The 14606-nt window shown below is 38.0% G+C and overlaps 1 protein-coding gene across 3 annotated transcripts in view; it reads left to right on the forward strand.

The window, feature by feature from the left end:
- HORMAD2 (HORMA domain containing 2) overlaps nt 1–14606 on the forward strand; it is a 118652-nt gene that overhangs the window by 27043 nt on the left and 77003 nt on the right. For 2 of the 3 annotated variants that reach the window (XM_079151511.1, XM_079151512.1), the window contains exons 6-8: nt 1547–1567; nt 2254–2280; nt 14212–14279. In XM_079151511.1, coding sequence (XP_079007637.1) covers nt 1547–1567; nt 2254–2280; nt 14212–14279 — 116 coding nt within the window. The remainder of the gene's footprint in view (nt 1–1546; nt 1568–2253; nt 2281–14211; nt 14280–14606) is intronic. The other variant, XM_079151513.1, reaches the window with a different exon arrangement.

Below are 14606 nucleotides of genomic sequence, written 5' to 3' on the forward strand. Positions count from 1 at the left end.
GTTACAATAAGGGTGAATTAATCATTGGAGACTTCGGACCTGCTGTTCAGACAGTTCAGGACCTAGTTGTGCCGATTAAAATTTTAACTTAGGAAGGCAGCTATAAAAAGTTTGAAACTCATTGTCATTGGGAAAAGCTCAGAATTTGGTGTTCACTGCTTATCTTCCTTCCTCTGGGACCCATTGTTACCTGGAGCTTCATTCACTATTTGCTCATTAACAATGGGAAAGGGTAAAAGTCCAAGGCCCTGCATTTCAGTATTCACCTCTTCCCTTCAGGACCCATTGTGGTTGGAAAGGGGTGAATGTTTGCTTTTGGTGGAGATGCTGTGGATGAAGCCAGTTTGCTTTTTCCCTTGGGGCTCATTTTTACTGGAAAAGGATTTACTACTGGGAGAGGTTTAATGTTTGGCTAATTTCCCCTCCCACCTCCCAAGCCACATTGTCCCTCTTTTTCCCAGGGGACTATCTTGTAGGAATATTATTTTCCATAAGTCTTCACTGACTCCATACACATTACCTAGCTAACTCCAATTTATCCTTTAAGTCTCTGCTTAAATATTTACTTCTCCAGGAGATTTCCCTCACATTCCCTCTTCCCCAGCCTAGATTGTCCCTCTGTTCAGTGTTCTCAAGGCACCCCATGTTGCTTCTTCATAGCTATTAACACAATTGCAATGATGTAGCTAGCTATGCTGTTTTTTTTATTTACTATTGGTCTATGCTGCTAGTCTTCATGTTTCTGGAGATCAGGGGCCATATGTATTTTTGCATGTATGAATGAACTATTAATTAAATAATATAAATAGTTTCATTGTTGTGATCTTAAAAATCAATTATATGCAGTAACCAAAATAACCACAGGATGTCAGTGAAGTTTTAGTTATTTGCAATGAAATTACAGTCCTGAAATTTTCTGATTTGAATTCTAGGTTTGAAAAAAAAAAGTCTTGATTATATTTCTATCTATATCTATGTATTCTATTATTTCAATCAGAGAGAACCTCTTAATAATAGTGTATATATAGAAAGGCAAGAGTTTTATAGACATCAGACTTACTTAGATTTTTACTCTAGTAAGAGTTAGTTTCAAAAGGGATACTCTTTTTATATACTTGGGGTATCTTTAATTTTTAGCAATAATGAATTATTCCATGTATATTTTGCCTCCGAGATTCAAATATAACTTCTTGAGAGTAGGATAGTTACCTTCTTTTTATGTATTCCTCTCCTTTCCAGCAGTCTTATGTATGTAGTACGTACTACTTGAATGAATGAATAATTAATATTCCTTTATCTGACTCTCTAATGTTTTCTCTACCTAAATATTTTTAATATATCTGAAATTATATTTTTCCACATTTTTATATACACAATATAATTTGGTCAATATCATTCCCCAATATTTCCCTTTTCCATTCCCTCCTACCACCCCGTGGTTCCTTTCCTCTAGTGTCTCTAAAATAATGTTTTAATTAGCTTCTGTTGAAAATAACAATGGTATAGATATAATTATATACTAACAAAGTTTTCTTTTTTCTCGAAGCTACACATGGCAGTACTTACAGTAAGTACATACATAAAGACTAGGCCTTTGTCTCTACTTCCTTGGCTTTTGGCAAGTGAAACAGTTAAACAGTACTCCCTCTCTTCCTTATTTTTATCCATTTTATGACATTTTGGAATTTTAAAAAATAGAATCCATCACGAGTTTTAGTAAAACATTAACTCTATGCTCTGTAGATTATAGACATGGAGAAACATATGGGATATACTATCTGCTTCATCTGTTGGCTATCAGGATTTTGATATTTTTAAAGTTACTTTACAGGCTCAAAGTTTTTTGTTTTTGAAATTTTGTAGGCTTTTGAAGTTTTGTATACCCCTGATTATCACATGGATTATGTAGTTAAGAATAGAAAGAAAATGAGAAGATGCCATTGAGAGTATTAGATATATGATTTGTTTAAACATTTTAAACCATGTCAAGTTATTTAGAATTTATTGTAGTTCATTCACAGTAATTATAAATACCTTTTATTTCTTGTAAGGAATTTCCTTAATATTCAGTGTTCGGTATTCTAAAGACTCCATGCTTACAAAATAAGATCTTATACTATCTCCATCTTGAAATATATGTCAATGCAGTACTCAGTAGAGTATAAATTGAACTCTTTATGTAGCAAATGTTTTCTGTAAGGAGTAATCTAGTAAATTTCTGAAATTAAATGCTGTTTATTTTCCCTTAAACAGCTTTACACAAATCCCAAGGAGCCTGAGGTAAGAAAACAAACACATGTAGGTGGGTAGTGTATGTATATTATATTTACATATGTTTTCCTGAGTTGAGACTATAGGCTATGTTGCTGGACTACTACATGAACAGTAACAGAAAGCTCTTTCAACATACTTTCTTATAATTGTGACCAATCCTTTATTTTGAGATTTTCAAATTTACCTAGGGTTATTATCTTAAAAGAAAAAAAAAAGCATTGAGTAGAACTGGGCCTATTCTCTAACATGTTAACATTAAAAGACTATCTTGATGTATAAATATATTTTTTAAAAACACATTTTATTATTTATTTTAACTGATTCCGAAAACTTTTTATTTATGGTATTTTAGTAAAATAAACAAGATATTGCATAATACTAAACTTTTTTTGCCAACAAATTCTCCCCTTTTTACCTTTACAGAGTTTCAGAGTTTTACCTCTTCTCTCTCTAAATTTCTTTCTTTTCCTTAGTGAATGCTACTCATCCTCAAAGCCATCTTAAATTCAAATCTCATAAAAACCCTTTTGGCTAGTTTGTCTACACTAACTTCTTCTCTAAATTTATTTTCCAGAAGAACCCCACAATTTAACACTCTCAATTGACTCATGCAGATTATTTTCCCAAGCAGGTTGTGAATTCTCAAGGACAAGATTTTTGTCTTGTTTTTTATCTTCCAGTGAATATTATAGGCCTAGACAAGTAATAGTTACTTGTGCCACTGTGGCTTCTGTGACTGTGGTGCTGGGTTAGAAGGAGAAACCCTCTTTTCTCTCCTCTCGTTCTGTTCTCTTTATCTTCCTCCTGGCTTTCTTTCCTTTTTGTTACTTTCAGTTTTTCTTCTCTCAGCCAATGGATTTGATCTAAATGTTCATAGTCAAGACTAAATTGGTTTGAGCTTTTAAAATCCTCTCTTTGCAAAATTAAGAATAACCATGTAAGGAAATGGGAAGAAAACTTTGAATACAGGTGGGTAGCAATTTCTCAATGTCCAAACTAGTTTAATCTCTGGTCTCTTTCTGTTTTAAACTTTTTTGTAGTTGTAGATGGACAGAATGCCTTTGTTTATTTTTTGTGTGGTGCTAAGGATCAAACCCAGTGCCTGACACATACTAAGCAAGTGTTCTGCGCTCTGCCACTGAGCTATCACCCCAGCTGTATTTTGTCTCTTGTTTAGTTTCAAAATGCTTTTTTTCTGTAGGTTTTAATAGAAGTTTCCGAAACTAAAACTTTCTGATAAATTGTTAATTGACCATTTTCTCGCTGCAGTGTTTATCATGTTTTCTTATGCATTTAAAACTCCTAGTTTGGGAGGTTTTCAAGATGGTGGACTAGAGGGTAGCTGCATTTCATGTTGCTCCAGGACTCAGGATTCAAAAAAGGAGAAATTGAGAGACTTGGGACCAACTCAAAGCAGCCAGGTGAGTCTCTCCTGTTGGGGAGGCGTCCCGGATAGGGCGGTAGTCCCAGAACGCAGGGAACTTTGTGAAGTAGAGCTGCCCGGCGAGACACCCCTCCCCCCACTGGAGCAGTGAACTCGGACAACTGGGAGCATCGTAGAGGAGGCCGCTCAGCACAGCGCTTGGACTCGGAGCAACCACTGGGGCTCCGGGCGGCGGCCCACAGGAGGGGCTGCGAGGAGAGCTGTTTGGACTCAGAGAGACTACCCCTGAACACCGGGGCCTGCCCAGAGGAGGAGGAGGAGGAGGAAGAGGAGGAGGAGCAGAGCAGCGAGGGGCTTGGACTTGGAGCAACTGCACCAGAGCTACAGGCGGTTGCCAGAGGAGGAGCTGCTCGGCGAGCTGTTTGGACTCAGAGCAACCATTCCTGAACGCCAGGGCCTGCCTGGAGGAAGAGGAGGAGGAGGAGCGTGGCCTCTTGGATTCAGAGTGACTATACTAGAGCTACGGGCAGTTGCCAGAGGAGGAGCTGCGTGGCGACCTGTTTGGACTCAAAGCGACCGTTCCTGAACACCGGAGCCGGCTTGGAGGAGAAGGAGGAGGAGGAGCGCAGCGGGTCGCTTGGACTCGCAGTGACTGCATTGGAACTCCAGGTGGCTGCTCAGAGGAGGAGGCAAGTGGTGAGGTGTTTGGACTCAAAGCAACCACTCCTGAACACCGGGGGGCTACCTGGAGGAGGAGCACGGTGGGTCGCTTGGTCTCGAGTGGCCACACCAGAGCTTCAGGCGGCTGCCCGGAGAAGGTGTACAGCGGGTCATGTGGACTCAGAGCGACTCAGAGTGACTGCTCCTGAACACCCAGGGGGGTACCGGGAGGACGAGGAGGAATGGGGCAGGTCACTTGGACTCGGAGTGACTGCCCAGGGCTACGGGCAGTTGGCAGGAGGAGGAGGCACGCAGTGAGTTGCTTGGACTCCTAGTGACCACACCGGAACACCGGGCGGCTGTCTGGAGGAAGAGGCGTGCAGCGGGTCTCTGGGACTCGAAGCAATTGTACGGGGCTCCAGGTGGCTGCTCAGGGAGGGGCCGCATAGCCAGGCGATTAGGTGCAGAGCAGGGTCCCAGGACCTAGGAGGCTTCTTGGTGGAAGAGCCGCACAGAGACACGCTTAGGGGCAGAGCAAAGGTTCCAGCCTGCGGGCAGATTCTCTGAGGAGAGGCAGCCTAAGGAGACTCGTCTGTGAAGGGTGAGGCTCCCAGGCCCAGGAGGTAGGTCCAGGCCCCTGGGAACGTTACAGAAGAAGGCAGCCCAGCCCAGGTGTTAGCTATAGATTGAGGGGAACCTCTAGGAGGGGATCTGACCAGCGAGACCTCCCAACCGGGTGAGTCTTCCCTGCCAGGTGAGGTTTTCCCACAAGGACAGTAAAACCAGAGACACAGGCCCAAACAGGCCTTGCCTCAGCCCACAGCCTAGATCCCCTTTGGATGACCATTGGTCAACAAGGGGAGGCACCTCTGCCCACTAGCAGGGAATAGACCCCACCTGAAGGCCACCACCCCTTGAGAGGCAGCTTCCTTGTGGAGCACCGCATTATCAACTTCCTCCAAGATTTCAGCCTACTGAAGGCTAAGAGGGGATATGCTAGAAATCTTCAGGGACATTATAAGTCAATAGAGGAAATCTACAATATCTCAGCAGTCCACTGATACCTGAACAATATGAGAAAACAAGGGAAGAAAATGCCCCAAACAAATCTAGATGTTACCTCAATAAAACCCAATGACAGCATGGCAGAAGAAATGACAGAAAAGGAGTTCAGAATGTACATAATTAAAATGATCAGGGAAGCAAACGATGAGATGAAAGAGCAAATGCAGGCATTGAATGATCGCAAAAATCGACAGTTAAAAGAGCAAATACTGTATAGAGGGTAAAGAGGGGTGGGAGGGGTGGGGGGAAGGGAAGAAATAACGGAGTGAATCAAACAACATTATGTAAATTGATGATTACACAAATGGTATGCCTTTACGCCATGTACAAACAGAAACAACATGTATCCCATTTGTTTACAATAAAAAAAAAAAAAGAGCAAATACAGGAAGCAAAAGATCATTTCAATAGTCAGAGATATTGATAAAAACCAAACAGAAATCCTGGAAATGAAGGAAACAATAAACCAAATTAAGAACTCCATAGAAAGCATAACCAATAGGATAGAACACCTGGAAGACAGAACCTCGGATATTGAAGACAAAATATTTAACCTTGAAAACAAACTTGAACAAACAGAGAAGATGGTAAGAAATCATGAACAGAATCTACAAGAACTATGGGATATCATGAAAAGGCCAAATTTAAGAATTATTGGGATTGAGGAAGGCTTAGAGAAACAAACCAAAGGAATGAACGATCTACTCAATGAAATAATATCAGAAAATTTCCCAAATCTGAAGAATGAAATGGAAAATCAAGTTCAAGAGGCTTATAGGACTCCAAATACACAAAATTACAACAGACCCACACCAAGGCTGATTATAATGAAAATACCTAACATACAAAATAAAAACAGAATTTTAAAGGCCGTGAGAGAAAAGAACCAAATTACATTCAGGGGGAAATCAATAAGAATATCAGCAGATTTTTCAGTCCAGACCCTAAAAGCTAGAAGGGCCTAGAACAACATTTTTCAAGTCCTGAAAGAAAATGGATGCCAACCAAGAATCTTGTACCCAGCAAAACTTACCTTCAAATTTGACGATGAAATAAAATCCTTCCATGATGAATAAAAGCTAAAAGAATTTACAGAAAGAAAGCCAGCATTCCAGAACATTCTCAGCAAAATATTCCATGAGGAAGAGATGAAAAACAAAGAAGCAAATCAGCAAAGGGAGGAATTATGCTAAAGGAATTGTCAAATAAAGGAGGAACCAAGTCGTGTCAAATAAATAAATAAATAAAATTTAAAAAATGAACCAAATGACCAGGAAACCAAATCATATCTCAATAATAACCCTGAATGTTAATGGCCTGAATTCATCAATCAAAAGACATCGACTGGCAGATTGGATTAAAAAGAAAGATCCAACAATATGTTGCCTGCAAGAGACTCACCTCATAGAAAAAGATACCCATAGACTAAAGGTGAAAGGATGGGGAAAAACATACCACGCACATGGACTCAGCAAAAAAGCTGGAGTATCCATCCTCATTTAAGATAATGTGCACTACAAGCCAAAGTTAGTCAGAAGGGATAAAGAAGGACATTTCATACTGCTTAAGGGAAGCATAAATCAGCAAGACATAACAATCATAAACATCTATGCCCCAAACAGTGGCTCATCCTTGTATGTCAAACAAATCCTTCTCAATTTCAGAAACCAAATAGACCATAACACAATAATACTAGGTGATTTTAACACACCTCTCTCACCACTGGACAGATCTTCCAGACAAAAATTGAACAAAGAAACCATAGATCTCAATAACACAATCAATAATTTAGACTTAATGGACATTTATAAAATACACCATCCAACCAAGAGCGAATACACTTTCTTCTCAGCAGCACATGGATCCTTATCTAAAATAGACCATATATGATGTCACAAAGCTAATGTTAGCAAATACAAGAGGATAGAGACACTACCTTGTATTCTATCAGATCATAATGGATTGAAGTTAGAAATAAATGAAAGAGTAAAAAACAGAAACTATTCCAACACCTGGAGATTAAACAATATGCTGTTATATGATGAATGGATAACAGAAGATATTAGGAAGGAAATTAAAAAATCCTTAAAGGTAAATGAGAACAAAGAAACATCATATCAAAATCTCTGGGATACTATGAAAGCAGTACTTAGAGGGAAATTTATTTCATGGAGCGCATTTAATAAAAGAAGTAAAACTCAACAAATAAACGACCTAACATACAGCTCAAAGCCCTAGAAAAAGAAGAACAGACCAGCACCAAAAGTAGTAGAAGACAGGAAATAGTTAAACTCAGAGCTGAAATCAACAAAATTGAAACAAAAGAAACAATACAAAAAATTGACAAGATAAATAGTTGGTTCTTCTAAAAAATAAACAAAATTGATAAACCTTTAGCCACACTAACAAAGAGAAGACAAGAGAAAACCAAATCACTAAAATTCGGAATGAACAAGGAAATATCACAACAGACACGAGTGAAATACAAAACATAATTAGAAGCTATTTTGACAATCTATACTCCAACAAAATAGAAAATTTCGAAGACATCAACAGGTTTCTAGAGACATATGAATTACCTAAACTGAAAGAGGAGGACATACACAATTTAAATAGACCAATTTGAAGTACTGAAATAGAAGAGGTCATCAAAAGCCTACCAACAAAGAAAAGTCCGGGACCAGATGGGTTCTCAGCCGAGTTCTACAAAACCTTTAAAGAAGAGCTCATTCCAATACTTCTCAAAGTATTCCATAAAACAGAAGAGGAGGGACCCTCCCAAACTCATTCTATGAAGCCAATATCACCCTGATACCTAAACCAGACAGAGACACATCGAGGAAAGAAAATTTCAGACCAATATCCTTAATGAACACCGACGCAAAAATTCTCAACAAAATTTTAGCAAATCGCATACAAAAACATATTAAAAAGATAGTGCACCATGATCAAGTGGGTTTTATCCCAGGGATGCAAGGTTGGTTCAACATCACGAAATCAATAAATGTAATTCACCATATCAATAGACTTAAAGTCAAGAATCACATGATTATTTCAATAGATGCAGAAAAAGCATTTGATAAAATACAACACCCCTTCATGCTCAAAACACTAGAAAAAATAGGGATAGTGGGAACATTCCTTAACATAGTAAAGGCCATTTATGCTAAGCCCATGGCTAATATCATTCTAAATGGTGAAAAACTGAAAGCATTCCCCCTAAAAACTGGAACAAGGCAGGGATGCCCTCTTTCACCACTTCTATTCAACATCGTCCTTGAAACTCTAGCCAGAGCAATTAGACAGACCAAAGAAATTAAAGGGATACGAATAGGAAAAGAAGAACTCAAACTATCCCTATTTGCTGATGATATGATTATATACTTAGAGGAACCAGGAAATTCCACCAGAAATCTTTTAGAACTCATAAATGAATTCAGTAATGTAGTGGGATATAAGATCAATGTACATAAATCTAATGCATTTTTATACATAAGTGATGAATCTTTGTAAAGAATAATCAGGAAAACTACCCTATTCACAATAACCTGGAAAAAAATAAAATACTTGGGAACCATTCTCACAAAAGAGGTGAAAGACCTGTACAATGAGAACTATACAACACTAAAGAAAGAAATTAAAGAAAACCTTAGAAGATGGAAAGATCTCCCATGTTCTTGGATAGGAAGAATTAATATTGTCAAAATGGCCATACTACCTAAAGTGCTATACAGATTCAATGCAATTCCAATTAAAATCCCAATGACCTACCTTACAGAAATAGAGCAAGCAATTATGAAATTCATCTGGAAGAATAAGAAACCCAGAATAGCTAAAGCAATCCTTAACAGGAAGAGTGAAACGGGGTATTGCAATACCAGATCTGCAACTCTACTACAAAGCAATAGTAACAAAAACAGCATGGTATTGGTACCAAAATAGAAAGGTAGATCAATGGTACAGAATAGAGGACATGGACACAAACCCAAATAAATACAATTTTCTCATACTAGACAAAAAGGCCAAAAATATGCAATGGAGAAAAGATAGTCTCTTCAACAAATGGTGCTGGGAAAACTGGAAAACAATATGCAACAGAATGAAACTAAACCCATATCTCTCACCATGCACGAAACTAAACTCAAAATGGATTAAGGACCTCGGAATCAGACCAGAGACCATGCAGATTATAGAAGAAAAAGTAGGTCCAGAACTTCAACATGTTGGCTTAGGACCTGACTTCCTCAACAGGACTCCCATAGCACAAGAAATAAAAGCAAGAATCAACCACTGGGATAGATTCAAACTAAAAAGCTTTCTCTCAGCAAAGGAAACTATCATCAATGCGAAGAAAGAGCCTACAGAGTGGGAGAAAGTCTTTGCCTATCATACTTCAGATAGAGCACTAATCTCCAGAATCTATAAAGAACTCAAAAAACTCTACACCAAGAATGCAAATAACCCAATCGACAAATGGGCTAAGGAAATGAATAGACACTTCACAGAAGAAGATCTACAAGCAATCAACAAACATATGGAAAAATGTTCAACATCTCTAGTAATAAGAGAAATGCAAATCAAAACCACCCTAAGGTTCCATCTCACCCCAATTAGAATGGCGATTATCAAGAATACAAGCAACAACAGGTGTTGGTGAGGATGTGGGGACAAAGGTACATTCATACATTGCTGGTGGGGCTGCAAATTAGTGCAGCCACTCTGGAAAGTGGTGTGGAGATTCCTCAGAAAACTTGGAATGGAACCATCATTTGACCCAGCTATCCCACTCCTTGACCTATACCCAAAGGACTTAAAATCAGCATACTACAGAGATACAGCCACATCAATGTTCATAGCTGCTCAATTCACAATAGCCAGACTGTGGAACCAACCTAGATGCCCTTCAATTGATGAGTGGATAAAGAAACTGTGGTATATATATATATACAATGGAATATTACTCAGCCATAAAGAATGATAAAATTATGGCATTTGCAGGCAAATGGATGAAATTGGAGAATATCATGCTAAGTGAGATAAACCAATCTCAAAAAACCAAAGGTTGAATGATATCGCTAATAAGTGGATGAGGACACATAATGGGGGGTGGGAGGGGTTAGTGTTAGGGTTAGAGTTAGGGTTAGGGAGGGGGGCAAAAATGGAGGAAGGAAGGACTGTATAGAGGGAAAAGAGTGGTGGGAGGTGTGGCAGGGGTGGGGGGAAGGGAAAAAATAACAGAATGAATCAAACAGCATTACCCTATGTAAATTTATGATTACACAAATGGTATGCCTTTATGCCATGTACAAACAGAGAAACAACATGTATCCCATTTGTTTACAATAAAAAAAGGGCAAAAAAAAAAAAACTCCTAGTTTGGGGCATTTTGCACAAAGTTCTCGCATTTCTGCACATAAAGTTTTGTTCTGCTTGCTCCATTTTTTGAAAGAGAAATTGACAAAGGCAACTGAAATAGTAAAGAATGATAGCTTTTCACAGGCACATACTACAAATGCATGGTGGGTATTAATAAGACATGTAAGTTGTATGTAAATATGTTAAAGAAAGGTTTAATATGCAATAGACCATAAAGAATTAGTATACATGAATATTGTGAGAATGCAAATCTTATGGTTTCACCATCTAGTCCTTTATACTTGTTGGAGGTGGTCAATGTCCAATTATAATAGTCTCCTTCAGGAACTGAACTATAGGTGATCTTTGTTTCTAACTGCATTATGCTTTCAGAGATTTTGAGTTTAAAAAAATTTTAGATGATGAAATCCTAATTGAACATGAGCTGTTTTGGCTGAATATTCACTCAGCAAATATAAATTGGGGCTGGGTATGGTGGCACATGCTTGTAATCCCAGCAGCTTGGTTGAGGCAGAAGAATCACAAGTTCAAAGCCAACCTTAGCAACTTAGCAAGACCTTGTCTCAGAATAAAAAATTTTAAAAGGGCTGGGGATATGACTCAGTGATTAAACACCAAATATGTGTGTGTATGAATATATGTGTGTGTGTGTGTGTGTGTGTGTGTGTGTGTGTGTGTGTGTGTGTGTGTGTGTGTATTGGGTTCATTTTATGTGCTTAGCATTATTCAAGGTACAAAAACACCGGAATAAATGGAATGAATAAAGTCCCTGACCTCTCAAAGCTTTACATTCTTATGAGGGAGGATAAATAATAAATTAGTAAACAAAATGTAGCAAAAAGTTTCATATAGTCATAATGCTATGTACAAAGAAAAAATTTTAAAGGTGGTGTGCTAAACAATGTGAGGTAGAGATGGAAAGGGAAGAATTGAATGGTTGTGTTAGATTGGCAGTTCATAGAAAGCCTTCCTGTAGGACCACTATTTTAGCTGAGACTGAATGACCAGAAGGAATCAGCCTTTGCAGGTCTATGAGAGGTAATGGCATGTAACAGGCAGAATAACATTACAGGCACTAAAGTCAAGTCTCAACTCTACCACTTAACCAACTTCTTCAATAATGAGAATAATAATATGTACTTCAAAGTAGGGAGCTCTACTGAATCTACTTCAGGGCTACAGCATTTTGGGCAGCAGCCAAATATTATCATTATCATCAACTGGGGGTAGCATGTTCTAGAGTATAACTATACAAAGTCTCTAAGACAGGAAGTAATCTGGATGTTTATGAAAGAAAAGGTGCCATGATCCTATCACTTAGTGAGTGGGAGAGAAAGTGGCAGGAGAGGTAAGTAGGGGACAAATTAGTAAGGTCTTATGAACCAAAGTAATTCTTAGATTTTATCTTAAGGGCAATGGGATGCCACTAGGTGGAGGGATTTAAGCAAAGGTGTTACATGGTCTGATTTACATTTCCAAAAACTTTTTGGCTATAGAATAGAGAATGAATATCAGATGGTCTTACAATTCTCTTTGAAGATAAACCGGAAAAGTCTTACCAATGGATGGGAAGGTGGAAGGAGAAGAAAAAGCTGCACATGATGCTCTTGCTTTGGTCTATATGAATGTGATCAGCATGGTTGATAGAAACAATTGATGATCAATTTAAAATATCATCTTTGTCAGGCAACACAACCTGAAAAGTGGGAGAACATTTTATGAACATTTTTATAATATGCCTTCTTTGATAAATTAGTTTCAAGTTATTAAGGATTAGCATCTTCTGTAAAACAATTATAAATATAACTCCTATTAGTTGCTTCAGTGATCAAATAATAAAATGCAAGTAAAATTATCAGCTACTAAAAGATTTCTTGCACTTAAAAAATAAAAGCATCAAGTTAGCTAGAGTTGACTGAGGAACACAGGCAGGCAGGAAGAATAGGTATTGTTTGTTTGACAGGGCAGTTATACCCAGCATTGGTTAAGAGGACAATGTGTATCTAGCCAATCCGGAGTGAACCTGTTGCTGTTAGGCAGCTGTAGGCTCTTCTAATCTCACCCATCTCTCCTATTGTAGCCAAGCCATCTTTTGAACTTTAATTTCTCAAATAGATTGTCTAGTTAGAAAAATACTTGTCTCTTAAAGTTAACTCCATTATAAATCTGTCACTTTAGAGTATAACCAGTATGAGTCAGTTTTCCCAGGACTTCATCACCTATGATTAAGGTGTATATTAAGGTGTAAGATCTGCAGAGCCAGGAGACCAAACTTCAGAGTAGAGAAAAGTAATAGAAATTCTGAAACTTTTTCTGATCAATCTAACAATCTCATTCCTACATTATGTAGGATCAAATATTGACCCAGGTGAATGAGGGGCATTTTTGTGTGTTCTGAAATCTGTCCCTTGTTATTTCTAGCTTTCTTAACAGTGAGAAGAGCAGATAGCAATAATATTTAGTTTTTAGTGTAGAATTGAAAAAATAAGACTTGATGTCATAAATCCTGGTTCCTTTTCTAATTTCTCTAATTTTCTTTTTCTTGATCTAGTCTTCCCTGAATTTCTGCAGTAGCCTCTTAATTGCTCTCATAGTCTCCATAGCCTCCCCTCTGCACTTTTAAGATTGCCGGGGTAAGCTTTAAAAATGTAAATCACTCCCCCACTTAAAACCCTTCTGGTTTACTTAGAATAAAATCCAATCCCCTTACTGTGGCCACTGAAACCTCACAACCCTCTCTACAACTTCATCTCTTCATTCTCCCCCTTGCTCTCTCATCTTCAGCCATTTGGCCTCCTCTCAGATCTTGGAAGAGAGGGACATTCCTTAGAGGCTTTGTACTGCTGTTTATTCTGCCTGGATCATCACACCCCCAGGACTGCATATGGCTGACCTCTCTTGAGGCTCAACTGAAACATTACCTCTTCAAGGATACTTTCCTTGACCATTTCAAGCCAAATCAGTACTTCTCCCCTTCAACTGCTTTTCATCACAGCATCTGCTTTATGTTTGTTCATAACGTTCGTGCTATGTGAAATTATTTACTGATTAATTCCTGATTAGACTATAAATTCAAGAAAAACAGGGACTGAAAGTTTTGTTCACCACTGTGACTCCAGTGCTTGGCACAAAATAGACATTCACTAAAATAGGTATTACGTGAATGAATGGTTTCTCACCTGATTCCACTGTCATAATGTAGTGAGTCAGATACTTGGCTCTGTGCTTAGTTTTTCCAACTTTAATTATAATGAAAGTATTTGTCATCTCATTTTTGTCATAGAGGAGAAAAATAATATCTGCAAATATTACTCCTAAGTAATATGCTGTGAAACAAACAGGTATATAAGAAGCATTGTAGGTATACAATGAAAATGTTCCTTATTATCAGGTAAAATTCTGGATTTCTTTTTAAAATTAATTTCTTTCTCTGTTACCTTTGGTTTTTCTAGAAGGTGACTGAGATATACCAGTTCAAATTCAAATACACAAAAGAAGGAGCCACCATGGATTTTGACAGGTAGAATCTAATTATTTAATGAATCTGAGAAAATATAGGAGTGAGGTAAATATAAATTTCTATAGACCAGAAAAAGTTTTATACTTCTTTTGTCATTTTTTTATAAACCCTACAAAACCCCACTATTTAAAAAAAGGACTGTAATGATTAAATCTCTGAAATCCCTGGATTGAGCTGATGAGAGCAGAGATGATAGTGGACATCACCATTGTATTATTAAGTCTATCTACACAATGTTGATTGAAGAACTCCATAAGGCCCTGTCTAGCTATTATTCCAATGTTTATCAATGGCTATACTGAGATATTGATCCTTTTCACCCTAAAT

Source organism: Sciurus vulgaris, assembly GCF_902686455.1.
Source record: "Sciurus vulgaris genome assembly, chromosome: 8".
NCBI classification, from domain to species: Eukaryota; Metazoa; Chordata; class Mammalia; order Rodentia; family Sciuridae; genus Sciurus; species Sciurus vulgaris.